Genomic DNA, 26,346 nt, shown 5'->3' on the forward strand with positions numbered 1-26,346 from the left:
CCTGTGCTCCTTTTTAAAATTTCAAGGCAGCTCAAGCATTAACTCTACCTCTCCTGTCCCTATTGTCAGACTCTCAAGTCCTAGAAATGATGACAGGAATTAGGGGGTAAATTCCAAGTTTCTTTTTTATAGCCTCCCTTACCCCTCATGTGAGATGCCAAAATCATGTCCCCCAGACTCCCCAGTAGGGAGGGGATATACAAGAAACAGAGTTATGAGTAATAAAGCATAAGTAAGAGTCCATTGGGTATTTCTGCGAAAGTCTTCTCTTTCTTCCTACGGACGTTCTCCAATTATCCTTCATTCCTTCCTTCCTCCTTTTACCTGGATGTGGATGTGAGGGTGGCTCACGTGGCTAGGCGACTACCTTCAGCTCAGGTCCCAGGATCAAGACCTACATTGGGCTCCCTGATCACTGGGGAGTTTGCTTCTTCCTTGCACTCTCTCTCTCATATAAATAAAATCTTTAAAAAAAAAAAAAAAAAAAAAAGGAATGATGGCTAGAGCTGCAGTAGCCAAGAAGGGCGCCTGGGGTGGCTCAGTGGGGAGTCTGTTTCCCCCTCTCCCTCTGCCCCTTTCCCCACTTGTACATGCTCTCTCAAATTTTTAAAAAATCCTAAAAATAAATAAATAAACACATACATACATACATATTGAGAGAATAACGCAGACTCAGCTTTGGTAGCTTTGAGTTTCTGAACCAAGGTCTTGTGGATTTCCTGCTGTACCCACTATACTTTCTTGGTACCGAATGTAATTCCTAACAGATAGATCTCCAAAACTATCGACTACTACATGGCATTTATTGCGTGTTCACTGTATGCCAGGCACACTGTGAGAAGTACTATATTCATGATTTCATTTATTCTTCCTGGCAATCCTAAGAGATGCTATTACTTTTATCACCCAAATAAGGACATCAAAGCACAGAAAGTGTTGGGATCCTGCTCAGGGTCATAGGATTAGCTAGGGCTGACTCCAGAACCTGGTTCTGCTTCACTCCAGCCCCGCCCACTTTGACTGGAGGCGGGACCACAAGGGGGGAAAGCCAAGGAGCACTGCCGGCAAGCCTTTGCCTAGATCCTCTCCTCACTGGCATTCCTCACTGGATGGATCTCCACCAGGACCTGGGAATTGACCACTGGGTCTTGTCTATCACCCCATCCTTCAAGGGCAAGTTTGCATAGGTCTGTACTTGGGTGGTAAACAGAGCAGGGATAGCAGCACAGCTTTTCTGAAACCAGAGTTTCTCACTGAGAGTAATTTTAAAAAGGGCAAAAATAGAAACCGAGGAAGAACCAAGGGAAGGAAAAAGAAAAAAAAAATAAAAGAAACTAAAGAAGGAAGTACAGGGACAAGAAAATGAAGAAAAGGGAAAGGAAAAGAGAAGAAAAATAATATAGAGCCCGTGGAAAAGAGAGTGAACAAAAAGGGAATACATCAGTACAGAAGGTCAGTGTGGATGACAAAACAGAAGCTGAGAGAAAGAAGGACTAGAAGGAGCATACAGTAGTACCAGGAAGAGCGCAGTTTGCACGAGAGGGAGTCCACTGATAGCGGATGTGGGTCCTGTGGAACTGAAAGTGTGGAAAATGGGGTTCATGATACGGACTACAAATGGAAGAGTATCCCCCTAGTTTTTGTTTGTTTTCTTTGTTTTCAAGGAAAATAATGAAGTGATGACAAGCAAAGACAAGATGACAGATCTGGAGGCCAGGAAACAGAAACCCACTTCAAGAGACGAGCTTTGTCTGCCCCTGAGGACCAGTAGGCACTGCCTTTACTACCTCTTTCCAGCTGTTCTACTGGTGCTTTCCAGTAATGCACACAAAACCACCCCATGAGGTCAACAACTTACTATTTTCTTCTTACAGATGTGGAAGCTGAGGCTTTCCTAAAGTCATGTCACAGTGAGAACAAGAACACGGCTCTGCATCCGGGTGTCTCAGACTCCAGGGCTCAAGCTCTGAAGCCCATGGTATGCTTTGTTAGTCATCGAAATCTTACTTGATTAAAAATGCCCAAGGGAGGCTCAAAGGACTTGGTAGGTTTCAGGAAATACTAAGAATTGCATCCCTAACACTCATCCTGATACGTATGAGTGTATGTATGTGTCTGTGTGCAGACAGGTAATTTCTTTTTTTCTTTTTAAAGATTTTATTTATTTATTTGTCAGAGAGAGAGAGAGAGAGAGAGCAAGAGCGAGCACAGGCAGAGTGGCAGGCAGAGTCAGAGGGAGAAGCAGGCTCCCTGTGGAGCAAGGAGCCCGATGTGGGACTCGATCCCAGGACGCCGGGATCATGACCTGAGCCGAAGGCAGCGGCTTAACCAACTGAGCCACCCAGGCGTCCCCAGACAGGTAATTTCAAACACAAAATGAGAAGTACCCTTAAAGCAATTTAGGAATTAAAACAAAACAGAATTTCTGTCTTAGGCCTCCCTGCAAAGCTTATTACAAGAGACAATGAAAAAGGACAGTTAAAACCACTGAAGGGAAACAAGCCCAAGAATTTTCTACTATGCTCCGGTCCTTTATGAGTAAATGCAGAAACACTCATTGGTAGGACTAAGTCAACTAACCTACCTCTCTACAAACACATGCTCTGAAAACCAAAATAAAGCAAACAGATAACTTCAAGATCTGTTTCAGCTGATGAATACATAAATCAAAATTAAAAACCCTACAATATATTGTTACGAAAGACCTTCTAAGGGCTCAAAAATCCAACACAAAGGGGAGACTTAATAAGTCTTTTAACACAATTCTTCAGAAAAGAAAATAAAAAATAATAGTAAGAAATAAATTAATTAAAATAGCACGTTGCATAAATCCAGATCATGCTATTAAACATGCAGAAATAGGTACAGGTGGGGAAAGTAAAGTAAATTTAAACCAAGTTCATATAGCAAGGAGTCAAAGGGGTAAGTCCCTAATTACAAGATATATTTATTTTTAAATATCAGCTTTATTTAAAAATGGTATCTAAAATTTATTGACATTAAATCATTTTTTAACCTAAGAAAATAAAATATATAAACAAAAAAAGACAGGGCACAGATTTTTCCACAACACACACGTGAATGTATGCATGGCAAGATTGGTTGCAAATGATGTAACATTTTAGACATAAAAATACTGAAAAGAACAAGGAAGTACAATTTGGCTGAAAGATAATGCAGTATCTATAATAACTATCTAACAGGATGAAATGTTTTCATCAAAATGTATGGATCAAAGACCATAAGAAAAAAGAAGTAATGGAGTGACCCAGATTACTATTCAGGTAATTTAATCCACTTACTTCAGGGGAAAGACTATAAAGGATTTGTTTATATAGTAGATATAATTTAATAATATTAAAACATATCTCCTACAAAGAGTTATTTCTTTTTCTTAAGAATTCATGGATCAACTAAAGAGCAACTTTGAAAAAGTTGCTGATACACTGAGCCAAAAGGAAATCTCAACTTCCCTAAGGAAAAACAATACCTGACACACCACTAGTGTGGTTGATTATCTAGCTTCATTATCTGACCAGCATACAATGGAGAAAAAAGTCAATAACAAGAGAAACAAAGTTTGTTAAACAGTTGAAAGTACTATTCTCAAAATGTCATTCTACCAAGGAGGTAGCCCAAATATCCTTAGAAAGTAATGATAGTCAGCCAAAAGTGTCTTCAGAGGTAAATATGCAGTTTTGAAAAAAATCATACTAATATAAAAGGAGAAATAAATGAACCATGATTCATCCAGTAAGATTAACAAGAGAATGAAGAGTGATCCTAAGGAAAACAGAAAAGATATTAACACAATAAAAAAAAAGGACAAAAGAAAAACAGTATTACTCATGAACAAATTCAAGAACTGGCCTTTTGAAAAAAATAATAGCAACAAAACATCTAACAAAGAAAATAATATATAATATGTATCTTATATTAATAATATTAGATATATTAAAATATATTATGCTATAAGTAACAAAATACGCCATTATATCATAGTTATCATTATATATAATTATTAATTAACACATTTGAACATCTTATGAAATGGACACAGTTTTAGAGAATATAGGTAGAAAGAATTAAAACTGAAAATTTATCAAAGAATTACCTCTCAGAATTAGGGACAGATGGTTTCATTCAAATTTACAAGGATAGTGATCACAAGTGTCTCCAGAGAAAAGAATAGATACAAAATTTCACAGTTGGTTTGTGAATTTAACATCACTTGATATATTAGAACAAAAACAAAAACAAAAAAACAAAAATCTGGCAGAGATAGAGGCAGAGTACAGACAGGTCAAGTCAATCTGAATTAGGAAGCTTCCCTCTTCATTTACTACTTATGCTACCATATACTTGAGGGATAGATGGGAAAAAAATAAAGAATACTTTACAAGATTCTCTTTATATTCCATTAGTACACAATTAATATTATCTAGCTGTTGTAACAATACAGAACACACACATACACACACACGCCCACACATACATTATTCAGTTAAACTATAAATGTCACTCAGGAAAATAAACACAAAGCCATCTATAAAATATTCTAATACTAAACCAATAGCATACTAAAGAAGCCAAATTTCATTCATAATGTAAACAGAAATAATATTTTAAAATCTATTATTCTAACAAATCCCATAAATGATTTCAGTATGAGAATCTAGATACTAAAAATCTCAACAGATACTGAGAAAAGACCCAAATTCCATATTTGACAAAACCTCAGTAAAACCAAAAATGTTGCAGAGCCACATGAAGAAAAACACACATCAACAAAAAGTGAAACAAAGGTTAAATAAAATCTAGAGAAAACCAGGACCTAGACATGAAAGCTTATAGTCATTCTTAATACTTAATATTTTAAATGGTTAACTAATATAATAGAAACACTAATCATGATTATATCAGCTTCCATATTTGTAATACTTTAGAAATGCCCAAATTTATTTCATCCTGGCAACAATCTGGTGATTCTGGGTAATTACCCCAAATTTCAGGTGAAGAAACCGAAATTTAACAAGGTCAAGAAACACAATTTTCACTTGTTGAAGGCTACCTAGGTAGTAATGAGGTGGAGGAAGGGTCGAACAGAAGCAAGCCTACTCCAAAACCTGAAGTCATAATGATTACTTTGTACAATAAAGACAAACACCAAAAAACCTCAAATGAACAGAGGTAAGTATTACTATAGCCAGAAGCCATGTATATACCCCTCCTCACATACACCAAAAACCAGGATAATCAGTTACAATGTACTGTGAATTAAAGGGGCTAGAGAAAAGAAAAATATACAAAAAATTTTATGTGTTAAACATGAGCAATAACTAGTTAAGGACAAAAGGGTAAGAGCAAAGCATACAAATATTTGCCATTCTGAAAAGAAGTCTAAACCAAAAAGTATGGAATGAAAGACAAGCCTGAAATGTTATTTTGCCAATAAAAGAGAGATCTGAATAATTCAGAGGCAGATATTCTTGAATGCGAAAACCAAATGTTATAAAGAAGCCCAGATTCACACAGTTGTCATAAATTGTCACTCAGATTGTTTTGGGCAACATGGCAAAAGGGTTCTAAATTTTTCCTGGAAAAATAAATAGGTAAAAATGCTTAAAGAAAAAAAAATTTTTTTTATAAGATTTTACTTATTTTATTTGACAGAGAGAGAGAGATCACAAGTAGGCAGAGAGGCAGGCAGAGACAGAGGGGGAAGCAGGCTCCCCGCTGAGCGGAAAGCCCAATGCGGGGCTGGATCCCAGGACACTGAGATCATGACCTGAGCCGAAGGCAGCGGCCCAATCCACCAAGCCACCCAGGCGCCCCGCTTAAAGAAAAATTTAAAAAGTGGAATGATACTGAAATGTCAAAAGAACTGACAGAATAATAAACAGAAAACTCAAGGGAGACCTTGATAAATTCAATGACTGGAATGCAAAACAAATTGTTTTTAGAGATGGATTACATAAGAAATGGCATCGAGTAAATGGATCTCTATAAAAATTCAACTTAGATCCTCATACTGAATGCCAAAATAAATTCTACTGAAAAATGAAATGAGAAAACCCTAGATGAAAAATAGAAGTTGGTAATTGAGATAGTAAAGGACTTTCTAACATGAGCTCTTAACTTGGGATCCATGGATTACCCTGGGGTACAGCATATCCTCTGCTATATGTATGTTTGGGATCATTTTAGGAGGAAAGCATACATAGTTTTTATAAGCATATGTAACATTCTTCAGGAGGTACAAAAAGATGAGTCATGACTCACTGAAGAATTTATCAAGGACACAGAGAATTGACTAATAATAATGAAAGAACAAAGAAAAAAGTCCCATCTGTCAAAACAATCTGAAGCAAACTTGAAGCAGATGACAAATTGATAAAGTATTTGTAATAACTATGGCCAGAGGTAATATACAGAGCATATACTGAGAAGAAAAATATTAACAAAAAAGATTTGTACGTGATTTATAGAGGATTCGCAGCATCACATCTGTTTTGAGTGGCTTGGAACCATGGTTTTGTAATTCAATTTGAACTTGAGTTCCTAGAATTCAGGAATTTCTCGGTACCCAATTTCTAACAAGTAGCCATAGACATCCACAATGACCTAAAATCTTCTTTTCTAAGCTTGCTTATGTTGGACAAAGCATTAGGTAGGTAAAACAGATGGTAAAAAAAAACAAAAAAACAAAAAACAACAAAAACTAATGGAAGAAGGAAGACAAAATGAACACAGGATCTGAAGGGAAGGTGACAGGCAGATTGAAGACAATAGAGTAGGAAATACTGTTGCAATGAATACATTGTATACATTAAGAATATTTGGAATGGGCATCATAGTGTTATGGAGTTACTTTACTATTCAAGCATAAAAAAGTTGCTGAGTTGTTGAAAGTTGTGTAGGGAGAGTTTTGATTTTTGCTTCTATATTTCTATGCTCTTTATAGTCTCTTTTTTACAACAGGTATGTATTATTTTAGTAATAAGAATCTATTTTTTAAAATGGTTCTATTGCTAGCAATATTGGTGGAGATAGGTTTGCTCTTCTGGGATCTTTCAGTGTTCAATATTTTAGTGCAAATGAAATCAGTGGAAGGCTGGTAACTTAACTTCGCTGAATAAGGACAGCATTATTTCATACAATTAAGAAAATTTTATACCAAAATAATGCTTAATTTCCAAATAAGCCACTTAATTTTTTTTTAAACTAAAAAAAAAAAAAGCCCTTTATTTTTAAAATAACTTTCTTTACATTACCAGTATTATTCTCCTTTGCCTGGTGATCCTTGAACATTCTCACTAAATAGCATCTCTACAGACCAGCTGGGCTCTGGGCAACCTTCCAATGTTATGATTTCTCAGACAAACTGATCACAAGTATTTTATATTTCAGGTAAGGTATTGCCTATAATGGAGAATTTTAGCACAATGAAAATTATAAAATGGAATACATCTGCTATGGTAATGAAGCTATTAGATGTCAACTCCAATGGCACCTAAATTCAGAGCGATGAATAAGAATACAGCTTGACTAATATGATCACTCTCAGATCATACTCTCTCCAGGAATCTCCCTCTTATATTCTTTCAAGTCGGTTATAAAAAAGGCTTCCAATGGCCAAATAACAAGCAGACTCCTCTGAGAGCCTGCCTTAAATTTCCCTCAATTCTCTTCCCTCCTCCCAACATACCCTGGTTGTGTATCAATTTTTTCAGATAAACTGTCATGCCCACCAAATATAGAAAATTGAGGGGTATCTGGGTGGTTCAGTCAGTTAAGCATCCCACTCTTGATTTTGGCTCAGGTCATGATCTCAGGGTTCTGAGATCAAGCTCTGCATTTGGCTCCATACTGGGCATGGAGCCTGCTTAAGATTCTCTCCCCTTCCCTCTGTCCCTACCCACCCTCTTAAAAAAAAAAATTAAATTAAAAAAGACAATTGTCAAAAACAGATTACTAACTGTCTTTTAAAAAGACAAATTAAAGCCTTCACTGGATTCTGGATGAATAATTTTAAACTTTGAAGGGATGTCCAGTTTTCAATCATGTACAGGCTTATTTCTAAATATTGGTAGAAATAAAAAATATGGATTATTTCTCTTCTTCGTTTGGACTTCTGTTATCTAAGGCTTGGTCACGATGTCAAGCAGCATTGGATAAGAAAGGGTGAAACTCAGTTAATGCTACAATCAAACAATAACTCAGGAAAACTAAAATAAAAACCAAGTATAAGTTGGATCACATTTATGACTTCACTTTCAGCAAAAATACTGTCATCTCATTGGTGGCCCTCCCTAATCCTTCTCTTATTCGCCATTATGACCCTCCCCTACCCTTAGCCCATCAGCACATCCTATCACAATATCATCCTTTATTTTTTTCTTTCATAACACCTACTGTCAGATGTAATTAACTTGTATGCCTCCCTTCGCTGGAATACATGTTCTCTGGGAGCCAGGTTCAAAGCATCACATGCATTTGGGATGAACCTAGTACCATTTCTGGCAGATTCGCATGGAACATCCAGGTTTTGCTCACAGATGTATTCTAGTTCTACGCACGGTGCCAGACACACGTGGAATCATATCAGAATTCTGATGCCAAAGATTCCAACAAGGACTATACGTGTATTTCAGCTTGCTTCCAAGATGGGGAAGAAGGTGTTTCAAAATAGAGATGATGGTAACAAGCATGACTCTAAGTATTTCTTGAATCAGTCAATCAACATTTGGAATTAAAACTAAATTTATTATCTATTATCTACAGCTACCTTAATTAACAGATACCTAATTCATACTTTTCAATAACTAAAGGGAGACTTCCTTCTCTCCATGGATTCATTCCCTCATTAAATGAATATTCGATTGCCTACTAAGTGCCCAATATTATTCTTGGTTCTGTTGGGGCTACTGCACATCTTCACTTTCAAGACAGCTGACAGGCCAGGGGGATGGTTTCTTCCTGTGGTCTATGGACTCCTTGTAATCGAATCACCCAAACTATATTGAGGGCTTCAAAATCTGCTTTTTTAAAAAGGATTTTATTTTTAAGTAATCTTGATACCCAACCTGGGGCTTGAACTCACAGTCCTGAGATCAAGAGTCACATGCTCTCCCGACTGAGCCAGCCAGGTGACCTCAAAATCTACATTCTTAAACAAGATTCTGTATGACTCATACATACTAAAGCTGAAAAAAATAATCTTCAGAGTATAGCATGAATTCCTTTTTTTCTATAAAGTCCTCCTAAATCATCCCTATTCAAAGTTTTGACATCCTTCTCCGTACTCATGGCCCTTGTATTGCCCGGCAGCCATTTGCAATAAAGCATATCTTGTTACAGCTCTTACAGCGGAAAGGTGATGTGGTATAATAGTGCGTTCTGGTGTCACGTCACCTTGAATTCCATTTCTAGATCTACCCCTTTCACATGGATAAACTTCTAAGCCTCTTCCCACATCTGAAATAGCCTACCTACAGCACTGCTTTGAGGACTAAGTGAGATAACCCATAAAAGATCGCCAACCCATAAAAGATCGCCGCCCCGTACTTGGCACAGAACAAGCAATTGGTGAAAGATGTCTGCTGTTTTTATTTTTCATCATTTTATTTTTTGATTTTACCTTTTTGCACTCTGATGCACTATTTCCACACTCAACTGAGGCAACAAGAAACTTCTGTCTCCTACACAGCATGTCGCGGTCAAATGTACTATGTCTTTATGGGTTAGAAAGACACTACCAGGCTTCACAGAATTTTGTTTTTCCAGGATATGCAAAGAACATAGAAGTTTACTTTGCCTTGGTCACCCATATGGTTACTCAGTAAGGTTCAGAATGATCACAAATGGAGAAAAGAAAATCCAAGATGGCCAGAAATCAGCCAGTCTTCGACACACAAAATATCTTTCTCTTTGTGTGCAGGTTGCATTCCAGTATCCCAGATTACTTCACTGTGAGTTTGTTGCTTTGAGCTCTTGACAAATCAAATACCATCACTGACTTGTTGAGGTCAGAATGCATAAATCTTGTATGCTAGTGAAATCACATGCTTTTCAGTCTGTCATTTCTACTTCTCTACTTTTCTCTCCTACCGATGGCAAAATGTACTATGATTCTACAAAAACAGAGTAAAAAGAATGCTGGGATCAGCTAAACACAGAATAACAATAGTGTCACTAGGAACAATTATTCTCTTCTGAACAAATGGCACAAAAATACCCTAGAAGTAAAAAATTATAGGCTACGACAATGTAACCGTATACAAGACTGATTCAAAACTCAAGAAGACCCAATATAAAAATAGCGTTGAATTCTAACTGGGTTTCAATATAGAGTTTAGGAATATATCTGAGAATGTTCAAATACAAAGAGAGTTATATTTGATGAAGCCATACAGTAAGTCACTTTGCAGAATGAACTGAAATATGCTTTGATTAAAGTGATTAAGTTAGCAAACTATGGTATGAAACTATAATGGATCCAGGGTTGGGGGGAAGGGAGCTACTCTTATTCTTAGTAAGAAAAATTATATTTGATAGTATTTAGGGTGTTACCATAGACATTATCAAGAACAAACATTTACTGACAATGAATAAAATCCACAAACCTTTAAGGGATTAAATTTAAATACTGAATTTTAGATACTTCTTCTTTTTTTTTTTTTTAAGATTTTATTTATTTATTTGACAGAGAGAAATCACAAGTAGATGGAGAGGCAGGCAGAGAGAGAGAGAAAGAGGGAAGCAGGCTCCCTGCTGAGCAGAGAGCCCGATGCGGGACTCGATCCCAGGACCCTGAGATCATGACCTGAGCCGAAGGCAGCGGCTCAACCCACTGAGCCACCCAGGTGCCCTTAGATACTTCTTGAAGAACCCACTAACTCACTAGGTTTTCTAAGCAATCTAATGGGGTAACTGCATAAAAGTCAATTTGCTATTATCACCCTATTAAAATTAAAGGATAGAGCAGTAGATAAGCAATTTATAATGTAAATAAATCCATATTCTTTATTTTCTCTCTTTTTAAAAATGCAAATGGTTTCAGTCCTTTATAGCCACCATGATCTTAGTGAAAAGCATTTTCTAAGAAGAAATAAATTGCTGGGGGAGCCGATGCACCAAAGTGCAGTCAGTAATTGTAAGAGAAACTGGCTACTGGCTACGGGTCTCGTTGCAAGACCCGGAGGCCCAGAGATCTAGTCCCATGGGTATTTATGCTTCTTTTAATTCTCAGAATCCCATGGAAAGAATAAAGGGTGTCTATTTCAGTATATAATATATAATCTACCAAAGAGCTCCGCTAAGAAACTAGACCTCAGCCTTGAGTTTTTCTTTTCCCCTAAAGCACATTATTCTAATTCATTCCCTGTTTGCTGTACCTGCAGAATGAACATCAGATCTATCCACTTCTTTCTGTCTCCATCATCATCACCTTGACCAGGCTACCCTAATCTCTCCCGAAATATGGTACTAGCTTCCGAAATGGTACCTGCTTTGCTCCTACACCAAGAGTTCTTCATGGAGAAGCTGGAATGATCTTTAAAATTTTTATCAGATCATTTCTCCATCCTTAAAAGGATGGAGTCATGCTTATTTGTTATGATGCCTTCTGGGATTTGGACTCTTCCAAACCCTCAGCTCACAGTGTCCATGCTTATCTTCCCATTTCTCAAACCCAGAAACCTTTTTCCAACTACACGGTCTTCCCAACTTGCTCCTCCCTCTCCCTGCTATGGTCCATCCAGTTCTCTACCAGTGAGCCTTCATATATTTCAGGTCTCAGCTAAAACATCACTTCTCCAAAAGGTCTCTCCAAGATCACTCTAGATAAAATGGCTCCCTTCATCAAATTACTCTCCACTATTCTACTCTGTTTGTGTTGTTCTTAGTACTTATCATCTATAAGTTTATTATATTTGTTTGTTATAGACTGCTTTGCCAAAGAAGACAAAATTCCATGTTTGCCAGCCCACCATTCAATTCACAATGTCTAGTGTAGGAACGGATGAGTAGACCATTGATATAGGTCTACGGAATGAATGGATGATTCCATCTAAGCTCAATGATACCAATACCCCCGTTCTCTTTACACACCTTTCAGAGATGAGAAAAATGAGATTAGAAGTTTCCTTTCAAAATCCCTTCTCACACACTCCACCCCACTGCCCCAACCCTAGGCTTCAACCAAGAGAAGCTTTCTACATTGCTATTTTCTCAAAGTGGTATCATTATTTATAGAATTCTCAGGCATAGGGTCCTTTGGGATGGAATTCTTGTCAAGATAGTGGAGAGCCTGGCATATAAGATATAAGATAATGATATAATTATTATAAAATGAGTCAAGTCCCAGAAGACACCATAAAGGTCTTTCCTACCTTCAATCTTAAAGCGATCCTGCTCAGGTTAAATCACAAATCAGATACTTACAACATGAGACATTTCTAACGTAACAAATGACAGGAAAAATGCTGGCGATCGCAACTGAACCGAACTACCCTTCTTAAGAAGCAATCTTCATTATTACAGCGATAAGAGCAAAATACGTTCAGTGAATCCTACATTTTTGAAAATATAACTAAGGAAAAGCAGCAGCTAACCATCACCTGATGACTTCTCTGTCTTCAGTTCAGTCTCTGGGTGACTCAACTATCCATCCCTTCCCCGTGTCCTGAGATCAGGACAGAAAATATCAGGCTTAATCTCAAGACAATACAGGCTGAAGAAGCCTCCTGACCAGGGCTTTCCCTGCAATACAGGACACCCCTGGAAGTTGCATTGTTTTAAGCCATTCACCACCAGTTAGGTACAAAGCTGAGACCGACGAAAATTGGCTTCCATATAATTTGAACTAGAAAAGTGCTAGAGGACACAGTGTATTGTCTGTGTGTGTGTAGACATAACAAAGCTATTTTCAAGCACAGTGCTGGCAGAAGGGCCGCGGTAACTGCTCTGTGGGTCTGGTTACAATTATTTCACTATAGGAAATCATCCAGGACCGTGCATCCCTTCTCTGTCCGCTGGGCCTCAAGTGGAAATGTGCGCTGTTTTTACCTCGCAAACCTTTTCAGCTCTCTTCCCTGATCTTATTTTAAGTCTCTCCACCCTCCTCATGCTCCGATCCCAACCCTTCCTGCCAGAAATCTCGGCTAAATGCTAAGCCCGAACTACAACATTATAGAACTCGAGAAACTCTGAGAGTGTGGGGGAAGCGGGAGAGCATGTTAACTCCATCCTTATCCTGTAAGGATGTCATTCTACAGAATCGGGGCTCCTGGCCCGTAGTCTCACTCTTTGTGCATGTGATTCTGAAGTTCCAAGTGAAATAAGAAAACCCTCCGAAAAGCTAAGAGTTTGGTACGTTCTCTGCTGTTTTACCTCAATAACCAAATGCACTTGCCTTCCTGCCCGCTGCTACATTTCGTACAGGGGAATGTGGCCCTTAGGAGAATTTCTGATGGAACATTTTATACTGAAATATGTTTTTAATTAAAAAAAAAGAAGATAAGAAGAGTTTATAAGATATCAGGCCTAAGATGCTAACCCCAATATTTAGAAATGTTTATGTCCATCAAGTCCTTCTTATGTGGATTCCCTGCACAATGGTCAGTTCTAGAACTTTGAAGCCCCTCTGCTAGTTACTTTAACTCAGCTTGTTAAAAACTCCAGGCACCATCTCAACTGTCCCAGGTATGGATTTCTCTCAGTAATTGAATCGCAAATATTTGAGGGCATTTCCTCATATTTTCCCTCCATTGGAAACATACATAGGTAAGACAGAGGTTATAATGAAAGGCAGAGCAAAGGCATAAAGTGGTTGATCAGTAGGAACGGCATAGCATTTATATAGATGGACTTTGTAGGTTTATAAGAAATGCAGATGGTAAGTTGAATTTCCCGAGAAGAGAATTTTCAGAATGGTTTTTCTGAAATCAACAGCATATGGTGTGAATCATCTTGTGGCTCAACACATCTCTAATTCTTCACACACTGACCTTTCTGTGTCTTCCATTATCCCTTTCACTAAAGATCAAAGGTAGAGGGACTTCTCTTGGAAGCGAAGGGAGGGAATAACATCATGCCTTTATTTTACCCGCGTTAAGCCCAGTTCTAAGGAACAATCAGTAAACGGGGTAAGGGATGAGTTGATGTGGGGTGGGGAGAAGTCACTTAATCAACACCAATGAGAGGAACTAAAAGATAAAAACAATGAATATGTGAAATTGAGCAATGCTGTTCACCTCATTTCCCGGGTACAAAAAATAAGAAGGCTGGACTAGATGGATTGATCTAATGTTTGTTCGGAAATGACCTTTTGCAAAACACTGTGCTTAGATGTCACGGAGGATATGAAAGCATCGTGGAGCCAAAGTTCCAAGTTGGATCATGGAGGCTGGCCATTTCTGTTTTCCGCCAAATCCTGCACACTCCCCCAAAATGACTGCACTGGCTTTTGTGAACAATTCATGCATATATGTTAGTGTACATCTGCCTCCCTTTGAAGGCAAGCAACAGGTTTTGCAAATATCTGAATTATGTCCTGCCTAATTCACTTAGCGTGTAGCATGATTTTTTTTTTTTAGTATGTATCAGATATTTGTTATATGCATATAAATAAAGACCGAAAGGTACAACCCTTCTTCTCAACGGGTTTAAGCCTCATTTGGAAGAGAATTCATATAAAAACATCTGTAGTACAACAACAAATTAACTAAGTTACCTAATACTATATCCTCTCTCTATACATTCTAGAACCTGTGTTCTACAAATATGTATATGATATGTTCCAGTGGGACGTCTGAACTAGGAGAGAACAAACAGGTTATAAGAAGGAGACGAGCCTACCTAGAGATGTGTCTGTGTGCCCATGAAGCTAGCGTAACAGACGCAGCAAATGCTTAATACACTTCAGGTATATTTCTAGTACAGAATTTGTATATTTTCTGCCACCCTAATTTGTGTATTCTCTGAAGTTAGGTCCAGATATGTGAGATGAGATGTTCTCAAAGGAAGGTATTCCTGAGGCCCCTGAGATCTGAAATCTGAGGAAAATGCTTCCGGGTCACTTAAAACAAGGATTAGTGGGATGTTCTGTGGATCAGTTATACTCCTTCTCAGAGTCCTAAATAATTTTAGAAATTTCTACCCAACTCAGTCCCTTTTATTGACCATTCATTGTGCAACAGTTCTTGATTGCTAAATATATATTAATCAAATTTCTAATGAGAGACCTATTTGCAACTTAAGGCCAAAAGACTTCTTTCTTTCATTTTTTTTTTTTTAAGATTTATTTATTTATTTGACGACAGAGATCACAAGTAGGCAGAGAGGCAGGCAGAGAGAGAGGGAAGCAGGCTCCCTCTTTAGTAAACTTAAATTCTGAATGTCCCGAGCTAATGCTGGTAAACTAGCTTCGCTTTGCTAATAGTTACAGACTCAGATCAGGGAAACTTTCAGTAAAACATAGTATAAGAAATTGAATAGTAGGGGCACCTTGGTGGCTCAGTTCATTAAACTCTACCTTTTGCTCAGGTCATAATCTTGAGGTTCTGGGATCGAGCCCCATGTTGGGCTCTCTACTCAGCGGGGAGTCCGCTTCTCTCATTCTCTCTGCCCTTCCCCCATTCATGTTCTCTCTCTCTCTCTCTCTCTATCAAATAAAGTCGTTAAAAAGGTAATCTGAACAGTATCTTTTTATGAACATCAATTATTTCAATTTTTATTTTATAAACCATTTAGTAGGAAATATCATGTACTGTCTTTTTTTTTTTTTTTAAGACTTTATTTATTTATTTGACAGACAGAGATCACAAGTAGGCAGAGAGGCAGGCAGAGAGAGAGAGAGGGAAGCAGGCTCCCTGCTGAGCAGAGAGCCTGATGCGGGACTCAATCCCAGGACCCTGAGATCATGACCTGAGCCGAAGGCAGCGGCTTAACCCACTGAGCCATCCAGGCACCCCATCATGTACTGTCTTTTCTGTCTTTTCTCTTCCCAGAGGCTAGAGGACCAGCAATATATATATATATTTGTGTCAAGATGCAAGGCTGTTTTGACATGTGACCTGGTGTTCTTCTAGGCTGCTCCCCTAAAACCATTAGTCATGTTTCACTACTTTCTTCATTTAAGAACACTCATTTTACCAGAACTTTCCGAGTTACGCTGTACAAAAAGACATTACTTGAAGCAGCAACAGCCCAAATGATCATTAGTTCACTCCTAATCACTGATTACATATTCACACTCTACTGAAAAACCTGAAAATTCCTTCCAACGCCACAAAACCTAAATAATTGAAATATCATAAACCACTGAACTAACACAGGACAAGAGCACCCCAACACAAGACCTTTTCTCCCCTCTCTTTAGAGAGTGCAGTTTTATCTCTCATTCTGAAATTGCTTACGATTTCTAGAAAGCTAAGAAATATACAACTTCTGGCACCCAGGCCATGTCCTTGGGAGGGAAGGAAACTATCTTGTTTACTAGAAAGGCAAAGTTTGAGATCAGGCGTCAGAGGCAGGAGAGCTCAAACCCAGAAAGAGCAGGAAAGGTGGCAGAGTTTTAGAGCCATTCCAAATCCCTCCTGTCTTGGGAGGATTCACTTTACCTGAGATCTGGGGTGTGCTATGGGGGAGTCTATTATGACACATGTTCCTACACATTTATGGGAAAAGGATGGCCTGGGCCGGGGGTTGGAGGAGGGGTGTCTGTCCTGTGAGCCCTCACAGCCGAGTTAACTCATAACCCAGCTTTTGTCGGGCAGGGATAAGAGATCTGTGCCCTGGAAGCTTGTCTGTTTCTGTGGTTTGCATCTGTTTTTGTTTTCTCTCCTCTTAGATTCCTAACAAGGTGGTTTTTTTTTTTTTTTTTTTTTTTTTTTTTGTGGGGCGGGGGGGGGTTCTGTTCATTTGTTTTTTGGGAAAATCTCCAAGGGGAGAGGAGCAGGAAGAATCCGAAAAGCAGAAAGCCCAGCGCTTCAAGGGGCTCCAAAGGGAGATCTACTGTTCTGACGCAGGCAGGCCCCTGCAGGTGCGGAGAAACCAGACTGCGGGGAGCAGGGAGGTGGGAGCTTTCCCTGAGGAGATACTGCAGTCCAGTGACCTTCGGAGAAATGAAGCTGCTTCCCTCCAGGACATGGAGGGTTGGGCGATGCCAATCAACAGGGACCGAAGCCCGCGCCGTGGCTCTTCATCCCAGCCCTGAGTCTTGTTGTTCCTCACTGACCTGCGCAGGGGATGCATGTCTGCAGTGTGGCAGTGTCCTGGGCCATAACTGCCTCACTCTGCCTTTTTCTCCTCTCTTCTTACAGGGGACTATCTTGTGGATGAGGCTTTTCAGCTTCTGAGAGGAGAGGCAGACTCTCCAAATACCAAGGTCCAAGTATTGCTAGAAAGTACTAGGATAGGGGAGATCCTGGGGAAAGGGGGTGGGGGCTGCGGAGTGGGTGAGGTTGGCAGAGCTCTTGGCTCCCATTTTTTAGTTCCAGGTACATTTTCCTTATGTGGGAGGAAATTATTGATCCCCATAGAGCAATCATGTCTGACCCTTTCATTTAATCCTCAGACGGCTTTCTCCTAGCCTCCACCTTCACTCGGAGGCAAAGACTGGTCTGTAGAACAAGCCAATGGAGTTAAGAGCGAGGCCAATCCTTTCTTATTTCATCAGATTACTGGCCATCTACTTTGGCCCCACGATCAAACTGAACCGCTTAAAATCTTAACCCACAGTCGATTTTGCCAGGTAGAGTATATCCTGCAAACTTCCTTCCACCCATCACAGTTGTGGCAAAAATGAGTCTTTAAAAATGCTCAAAATGCAGACAAAGAGAAAACAGACGAAGAATTTCAGAGTGTTCCCAGCCCCAAAGTGAACTTCTCTAACTGAGTGGGCTGTTTGGGGCATAAATGTTAAGGATTTTCCATTTGAGCTTAAATTGTGCTCAAAAGAATTGTTGAAATATTAGTGTTACAGCAATATCCCGAGGAACCGACTATCACGTCTACAAGTGTACAGTCACGGACAGGACCCTTGGATGCTGAGTTTGAGATGACAACCATTTTTGGGGGGAATGGGGAGATTCAGACTTTTCTTTCCCTTCGGTATTTTGTGCCTTGGGAAATACTCCCGAGAAACACCCCAGAATTTCAGGACGAAGATAATATATTTTAAAAAATCCAACAGTGACCATCTTAAAAACAGACAGTTGATGGAGACTTCTGGGGGCAGAACTTCCCAGTAAAATGCAACACGGTAAGTGCAAGTTCTTTGCTACACCTGAACTTCCACCACCTTAAAAGACAGAATGTTCCACCTGCTTGGGTGCTCTCTCTGTCTCCTGCTGATAAATAAATAAATAAATAAATAAAATCTTTAAAAGACAGAATATGCTGAAATGACTAATATTTAACCTCATCCAAAAGGAAGAAAAACAAACATCTGTGGGCAGCTAGGCTTCCCTTAGCACCAATGCTTAGGCAAGAGGCCAAGAAGAGATACGACACCTGCCATGTTCGGAATGTTTCTGTCCCCACAACATTCATATGTAGACACCTATTGCCCACCATGATCGTACTAGGACGTGCGGCCTTTGGGAGATGATTAGGTCAGGAGGGTGGAGACTTCATGAGTGGTATTAGTACCCTTTTAAGAGACCCCAGAGAGTTCCCTTGTCTCACCCCTTCTTGCTACCATGGGACCCACTTAGGAAATGGACCTTCACCAGACACCGAATCTGCCAGTATCTCAATTTTAGATTTCCACACCTCCAGCAAAAGCAGAAAAAATTGTCTGTGGTTTATAAGCTACCTCACTTATGGTATTTTGTGATAGTGGTCTGAACAGACTACAGCAGCCCACAACCAAAGCTCTGTTTTTCTGCCTGTCTTACTCCAAGGCTTTCCATGGCTTAGAATGTACACTTTCCATATAACTTTAAGGCCCGAGAGCCTTCACCCAGCCCCTGCCTTAAAAAGCAGCAGCTGTAAAGGTACTGAGAACCAGCAAGAACCTTTCTTATTGAAGTACCGAGTCTTGTCATGATTTTTGCATTCTTTTCCGGTCACCTACTATTGCTGTACGTCAGGGTAGGACTAAATCGAAGGATCTTTCCCTTCCTCCCTCAGGCAGAGGTGCAAGGCTATTTTTGGAAAAACACTTATGTTATTACTTCAGTTGCTTTTACGGTCCCCTTGTAGGAGGGGTCAGAGTGTAGGCCCACAGTCCCTTTTCTAAAATCTTTGGACCTATTGTGCTTGGAATTCAAAAATTTTTTCAGATATGGCATCCAGAGCACATATTACACAAAACTTCCAATGGAGGTGGTGGGGAGGGGGTCTGAGCCAGCACCTTGTAATCAAATACATTCATATTTCTGCAGTAAAATGTAGGAATTTTCACAACAAAGACTGTAAAAGGCCTCACACCAGTTCAGGGCAAGCTTTGCCATGAGAGGACATTGTGTGTCAAATGTGCAAAAGAACTTCCAGTTTTCTGGACGTTTTGGATTTTGAAAGTGAGGGTAAGAGAGTATAGATCTGTATGAGGTTTTACAAGAATTAAGGTCAGTGATTTCAAAGAGTTAAGACAGAAAAATCTGTTGGTGTTTAGAGAAAGGTGAGACCGACCGCACATCATCCAAGGGGCCACTTCAAACTGGTCTTTCAGACAGAATTTGACCGTGTTGAACAGGACAGAAGGTAAATGGGTTGTTCCTGTCCCTATGCTTCTGTCATAGGACCTGGACACAGTCTGTCCCCCAGGGGGAGCGCTATTGTCCTGGAATTTGAGCAGCCTCACTGTTCCTCAGGGAAAGGGGCCCCGACTGCTCTGAGACTCACAGGAACATTCCCAGACTAGAATAAAAACCTCAACAAGGCAAGAGTGTCGGAGCCAACTGGCACGCTTGCGCTATGACTCCATAATAAAGTAATTACACAGTTTGATTTTTTAAGGATATAAAAACCAAAAAAAAAAAAAAGTGTTTTTTTTTTCTCTTAATATAGGGAAAACAATTCTTGCTAAAACCCTCATCTTTGGCGTTTTAAAGGTGGGACTTAGAAGGTTCTATTCTGGGTTCTGGTGCTAGGGATTCTATCGTAGGGGATGGGTAAGTGGTCCTTGAGATGAGGGGCTGTCATCAGCGGAGACATAGGGAGATAAAGGCTTACTTGGCTTCCAGGGCCAGTGCGATGATGCCCGCGGCCATGGGGGCCGAGGCCGAGGTCCCAGTGTGGTTGTCCGTGCAGCGCTGCCTCAGATCTGTAGTAATCTAGAAGACAGAAATGAAAAATTTAGGGTTCTGGGGCCATGGGAGTCACATGCAAGTAGAATGAAATTCCCTCATAAAAGTAGAACGGAGGGGGGTGTTGAAACAGTTGTTTTAAATTCCTTGTTCCTGTACTTCCGTGACTGTATCACTTCTAGAGAATCGCCTGTGCAAATCAACTTTGAAAAGAGAAGCATTTGGAAATCAGACTCCACTTCTGTTAAAACCGGGGTCAGGACTAGGGCGAGTCTTTGGCTTGGAACATAGGGGTTATGCCTGTGTGCCCTTCCATTTCCCCCCCCAGACCCCCGCTTGCCGCTTGCTTCAGCCCAGATCCAGCTCTAGTTAAAACTAAAGTTCTTTCATGACCCCAACATTTTTCATGATCAGATATGTTGAAGCAATCATCAGACGCTGAGGTAGGCATTGGAAGCATGAAAGCACATGGTCTGGCCTTGCCCTTCCAGAATGGATACCTTGGGAGAAGCAAGGGTTTTAAGCGAAGGCGTGCTCTGTCATCGATGGAATGTGGGTTTTTGGCAACCACAGAAATGATGCAGGGAAGAACCAAGACCTCCTCAAAGATTTAACGTGAATACCCAAAACAAGGTTGAACCCAGGGTGCCTGCGGGGAAGTTACCCCACTGAGGGCCTGGCGGTATATTATAGAAGGAGATTTCGCCATTTCTCCATTTTTGAAATCAGAATGTGAGAACTAGATCATTTTTTTCCCTCTTGGTTTGAATCCAGTTTACTTCAGCTGTGGCTGAATAACATTCCTATCAGCAAGAGCCCTGCTTTTAAACCTCCCCTTCATGATCATTTCACTCAGGGAGAAAAAGCTGAAGTGAGATTCTCCTTCACAAGACAAATGAAACACGCTGGGGTAAATTTTGCAAACCTGTGAAATAGCTAAGATTTAAAAAACCTTCCCTCCCCAAAAACGGTCTACTTTTGCCTCCTTGGGGCAGGCATTGCTCTTGCCAGGAATGCACACGCCTCGTGAGGTGAGCTGGAGCCCATCTCGAAGTTACTGGAAGACAGTGGTTAAGCTTTGTTTGGCATCAAGACAAATAGGATAACTGAGGTGAAAGTTCATCAGAAAGGTGTGGGGGGACAAAGGCAGTTGAAGGCAAAGTCCTGTGGTTCTAAGGTGTATCCTTCCAGAGGAGTGTGGAGATTGGTTGATTTGGAAAGAAATCTGATCTTCACAGGAAGAAAGTGCTGCCTAAGTCTTCAGAAATGAGCCTTCCCCTAATAGTTTCCTCAGAGGCCCCTGAGGATGTATGAATGGACCCTTTAATTATCTGGCATAGCTCTACATTGACAAGATAGTTTCACACAGGGCCAACAGTTCTCTTTTCTTTGTTCCTTTTGACACTTTTAATGTCACCAGACCATCCATACCAGAGAGGCACCGATACCCAAGGAGTGGCAGAATGAACAAAAATATAGAGAGCCATAAGACACAGTGGTGGGAGACAGGAGGTAAGCCTTACCGTCTTTTCTTAAATAAGTGAATGGTGGCCGAGAGCCCCCACAGTGTGTCTGGCAAGCCAGGGAGGTTGTTTCTTGATGAACAGACGTGGTTAACTAGCCATCTTCTGAACCTCTGTGTTGGATGCTTATAAGATGTTTGGGTAAACAGAGCCCTACCCACTCCTGCATAAGAAACTTTCTGGATCTTTATTCATTGACTTTAAAAAGGTATTTTTTTAAGGTATTTTTGTTATTGTTGTTGAGGTAAAAAAGCATGTAACACAAATTTACCATTTCAACAACTTTTTAAGGGTCGAGTATAGTATTGTTAACTATATGCACGCTGTTGTATGAAAGATCTCTCTAGCACATTTTTATCTTGTATGAATAAAAAACTCCACCCACTAAACAACTCTCCATTCTCCCCTCCTCTCAGCCTTTGGTAACCACCATTTTACTCTCTGTTTCTATGAGTTTAACTATTGTAAGGTACCTCATATAAACATAATTGTATGTATTTGTCTTTGTGTGTGCGCACGCACGTGTGTGTGTGTGTGTGTGTGTGTGAGAGAGAGAGAGAGAGAGAGTGAGTTCTGGCTTATTTCACTCAGAATAATGTCTTCAAGTCTCGTTTTGTTGTAGTACATGGAAGGATTTCCTTCTTTTTAGGCTGTATAATATTTCATTGTATGTATTTACCACATTTTCTTTCTTCGTCCGTGGATGTTTGGGTGCCTTCCGTCTCTTGGCTCTTGTGAATAATGCTGCCAAGAGCACGGGGAAGCAGAGATCTCTTCACAATCCTGTTTTCAATTCTTTTGACTACGTGACCAGAAGTGGGACTACTGGGCCATTAAAGGGACGTCTACTTCATTTGAAATTGCTGGTCAACGCGCAGCCTTGTTTTCCAAAGTCCTGGTCTGTACGTCAAGGCATAAACACCCCAGAAACAGTCTGTTTCCGAGCCTCCAGATCCTCTGTTGTTGAGAGATGGCCCTGCCTGCATTCTTCTCATTTTACCTCACCCTCATGGTCACATTCCTTGGCCAAATTTTCTTTTTTTTCAATGACTTGTGCCTGGATTCAAGATTTTTCACGAAGTCTTCCCACTTGGCTCCTTTTGCTTGTCCTTCAGCTGTACCAGACCCTTGCCGCCACAGAAACCCATCCAGGATAAACACCCCAAGTGTGTGTGACGTTTTTGAGTCGAATAAAGAGCCACTTCCCACCAACGTCCAACATGAATGATAAAGACTTTGGGATGTCAGGTCCACAACAGGAAGACGGCTCCTCCCTACGGAGTCCCCAGGTAGAGATGTACATGCTGTATGCGTAAATAAAAAGCTGCCCCTTGCTTTTCTGTACAAACACCAGCCACATGTTACATGCTCTCAGTATGGCCATGCTTGTGGAATTTCCGACCGGTGCTGGGCTCTCCTGTATTTACTTATTTTTCAAGCACTTTATCTAAAGGAAACCTAAGAAGTAAAAAAAGAGCGAAAAGGGGGTGAGGTATGAAGGCCAGGGAGCGTGGAAGGGAAAAAGGTGCGGAGAGGAAAGAATCAAAAGCAGTCTTCCTCCCTCCCTTCTTCTCACCCTGCTTTCAGGGGAAATTCCAGCTGGGTCATTTCAAGAGGAAGTTACTGTCACTGGTGGAAATATTTAGGCGTAAATTACTGGAAAGATCTAAGGCAGGCTTTTCATCATGAAGAGAAGTCACAGTGTCAGGGAATTTGGAGGTCTCTCTTTAGAACGAAAAGGCAAAGACCACCAAGGAGAACGCAGTCTCAAAGAAAAATGATGTCCCCAAAACTGGAACCACACGGGGGACCCCATTAATCACCACGCGTGCACGCAAACCCGGACAGCATAATTTAAAAGCCAAGTTGCGTGGAACAGTCGGCCCGCGTCACGGAGGCTGGAGGCTCTACGTGTGAGCATGGAAAATGAAAGCCTGGAAGTTTCGATTCCATTTTAAAGCAAGTCTCGGAATTTGGTTTTGATCCCCGGAGATGCATCTCGCGCGCTCCAGGTTCCCTCGGTTCACTACCAAATCAGAAACAGAATTCTCCTCTGCGCAACTTCTCAGATTGCTCAAGAAAATATCCTCCCTGTCTGTCAGAGTGGGGGAAACGGGAGAGGACACCAGGCCTCAAGCCAGATCAAAGCTATCCTGGTGAGTAAATTAGACGTTTGGCCTGTCTCAGGATGAAGAGCAGACGGTCTGGGGAAGGCCGGCGCGTTAGGGATGTCCTCGGTGTTTGGTGAGAAGGGGTGGGCGTCGTTCAGATCTAGGCTCACTCCCTCTGAGCAGAACCCTGGCCTTTTCTCATCCTAAGCTCTTATTTCCTAATATTTCACATTTCATTAGCTGGGCTGATTGGCTCTTTTATTCCAGCCTGTTGAGGAAATTCTCCAGGGAACCTCAGCTCAGGCGGACTTTTGGCCATGAGTGACAAGTCTTAATACAACCCTGGAGTAAAGAGTTTCTATCTCCCTGATATCTTGCGATCGGTTTTATTTTGAAGGGGCCATATTGTCTCCTAGCTGTTAAAAGAGCAACCGAGCAGATATTTTTAAAACATGAAATGATTCTACTGTCTGTTACGTTGAATTTGTTTCTGGTGTGGAGTTTGATTTGGATGAGGAATGTGCCAGAAAAGCTGTTTCAAACACAGCGATGGGGGAATGAAGGCAGAAAATAAATTTTCAATGTGTCAATGAATAAAACAGAAGAAGCTGATTTATTAAGCACGGCAAAATAAAATGCAATGGAGGACCAATTCATGCTCCCTGGGTTCAACCGAAGTCTGGTCTAAAACGCAGTCGCAGTCGTGACCGAGGAGGCCACACAGCACTCCAGCCCTGTGTTGCTAGGGGAATCTGGAGGTGAGATGTGCAAATGGGAGGTTGTGCTTACAAAGGTGAGGCCACTGTCGCTGGAGGAGTCTGCCATCATTGATGATTTTTGCATTTCCATCATGTTCAGCTCTGTGCTAGGTAGGGAGCAGAAGCTTAGTATTTATTGGCTAAGCTGAATTATTTCCATCAAGCTCCCTCAGACTCTACTTGAAGGCCCTTTAATTATTAAGAAAGACTTCAAGGTTTTGTTGTTGTTGTTGTTGTTTTGGTCAACTTTCCAAATAAAGCTCACATACACTTACAAGCCACCTACGAAAGAGTACGTGTGTGTACGTGTGCGTACGTGTGCGTGTAATCCAGGGCCTAAAGTAGAGCTCTTCCTCACCACCGCTGCTGCTACCTCATGCTGGATGGCTTAGAAAACCGTCACCACTTGCAACAAGGGGGATGACACACAACAGGTGTTTACATGTGTGCACACGCATGTGTGTGCATAAAACTACCTTTAAAGCCACAGGACCTCTGCACACTAGGTACACTATTAACTCAGGAAGTGGGAGGCTCAGAGGGAACAACTTGCCCAAGGAGGCGTAGCTACTAAAGAGATGGGTAAGTGGGAGAGGATAAAATCCTGACATGGCCCCCAAAGGAAAGGTTGAGTCACAGGGGGTAGCCGTCCGTGAAAGCCAAGATGGCCGCTCCAGACCACCAGTGGCCATGGCAGAGGAACTGGCCTTGAGATCCAGTTCCCATCAGCCAATGGGCATCGACGCTCTCCTTTCCTTCGGGCCACAGGGGAAATTAGAACTTTTGAGGAACAAACTGTCCTTTCCTATTTTAAAAAAATTTTTTTAAAGATTTTATTTATTTGAGAGAGAAAGAGAGAAAGAAGCATGAACAGGAGAGTGGGGAGCAGGAGAGGGAGAGAGGGAAGTCGACTCTCCACTGAGCAGAGAGCCTGACCCTGGATCATGATCACCCAGGACCCTGGGATCACGATCTGAGCCAAAGGCAGATGCTTAACCAACTGAGCCACCCAGGTGTCCCTGTCCTTTCTTCTTTTTAACATTTGCTAGAGATGATGATGTGTCCAACCTTCCAAACGCACTACAGATATCTGGGTTTGCTCATCTTCCACTTGAAAAATAATAACATTTCTCAGATCGAAAGAAGAAACAGAGAGATGACAGAAATCAACCCCAGCGCGAATGGTAGCTGTAACGGAATAACGACTGGGGTGGCGGGGAAGGGCGGGAGTGGGGAGTGAGATGTTTCTGCAAAAAAAGAAAATGCGTAGCTGCTTAGGAACCCTGAGAGCAATAAGAGAATTCCTCCACATGGAGTTGGTCGCTCAGTCCAAGCCTGAGATACTCCAGGCGGCAAGTTTGTTTTGAACACAAAAAATAACATGACGTCAGGAGAGGGCTGAGCACAGCCTATCTTCTCAACCCTTGGCTCACAAGACCCCTCCCAGGAGGAACCCGATCCCTGCCACATGCCAAGCCCTAAGACAAATTACTAGAGGAAAAAGGGCAAAGGTTGAACGAGTCCCCGAAGAAAGGGATCATTTCATGACAGGAGGGGCTGGGGAGAGAGGGAAGCTTTATTCCCCGAACAGAACTGGGGAGAGATTTCAGGACGCAGTGAAGGGTGACAGACCAGACCTTTGATGCCCTTTGACTCGAACAAAGGTTGTAGGTACAGCTTTATCACGTAGCTAGAGTCC

The 26,346-nt window shown here is 40.9% G+C and overlaps 1 protein-coding gene across 1 annotated transcript in view; it reads right to left on the reverse strand.

Moving 5' to 3' along the window:
• Nucleotides 1–26,346, reverse strand: part of PCSK5 (proprotein convertase subtilisin/kexin type 5) — a 450,143-nt gene that overhangs the window by 231,796 nt on the left and 192,001 nt on the right. Inside the window, 1 exon segment of the mRNA XM_045085372.1 lies at nucleotides 20,182–20,282. Within this exon segment, the coding sequence (XP_044941307.1) occupies nucleotides 20,182–20,282 (101 nt within the window).

This window comes from Mustela putorius, unplaced genomic scaffold, assembly GCF_011764305.1.
Source record: "Mustela putorius furo isolate JIRA1106 unplaced genomic scaffold, ASM1176430v1.1 tig00000854_pilon_pilon_pilon, whole genome shotgun sequence".
Taxonomy (NCBI): Eukaryota; Metazoa; Chordata; class Mammalia; order Carnivora; family Mustelidae; genus Mustela; species Mustela putorius.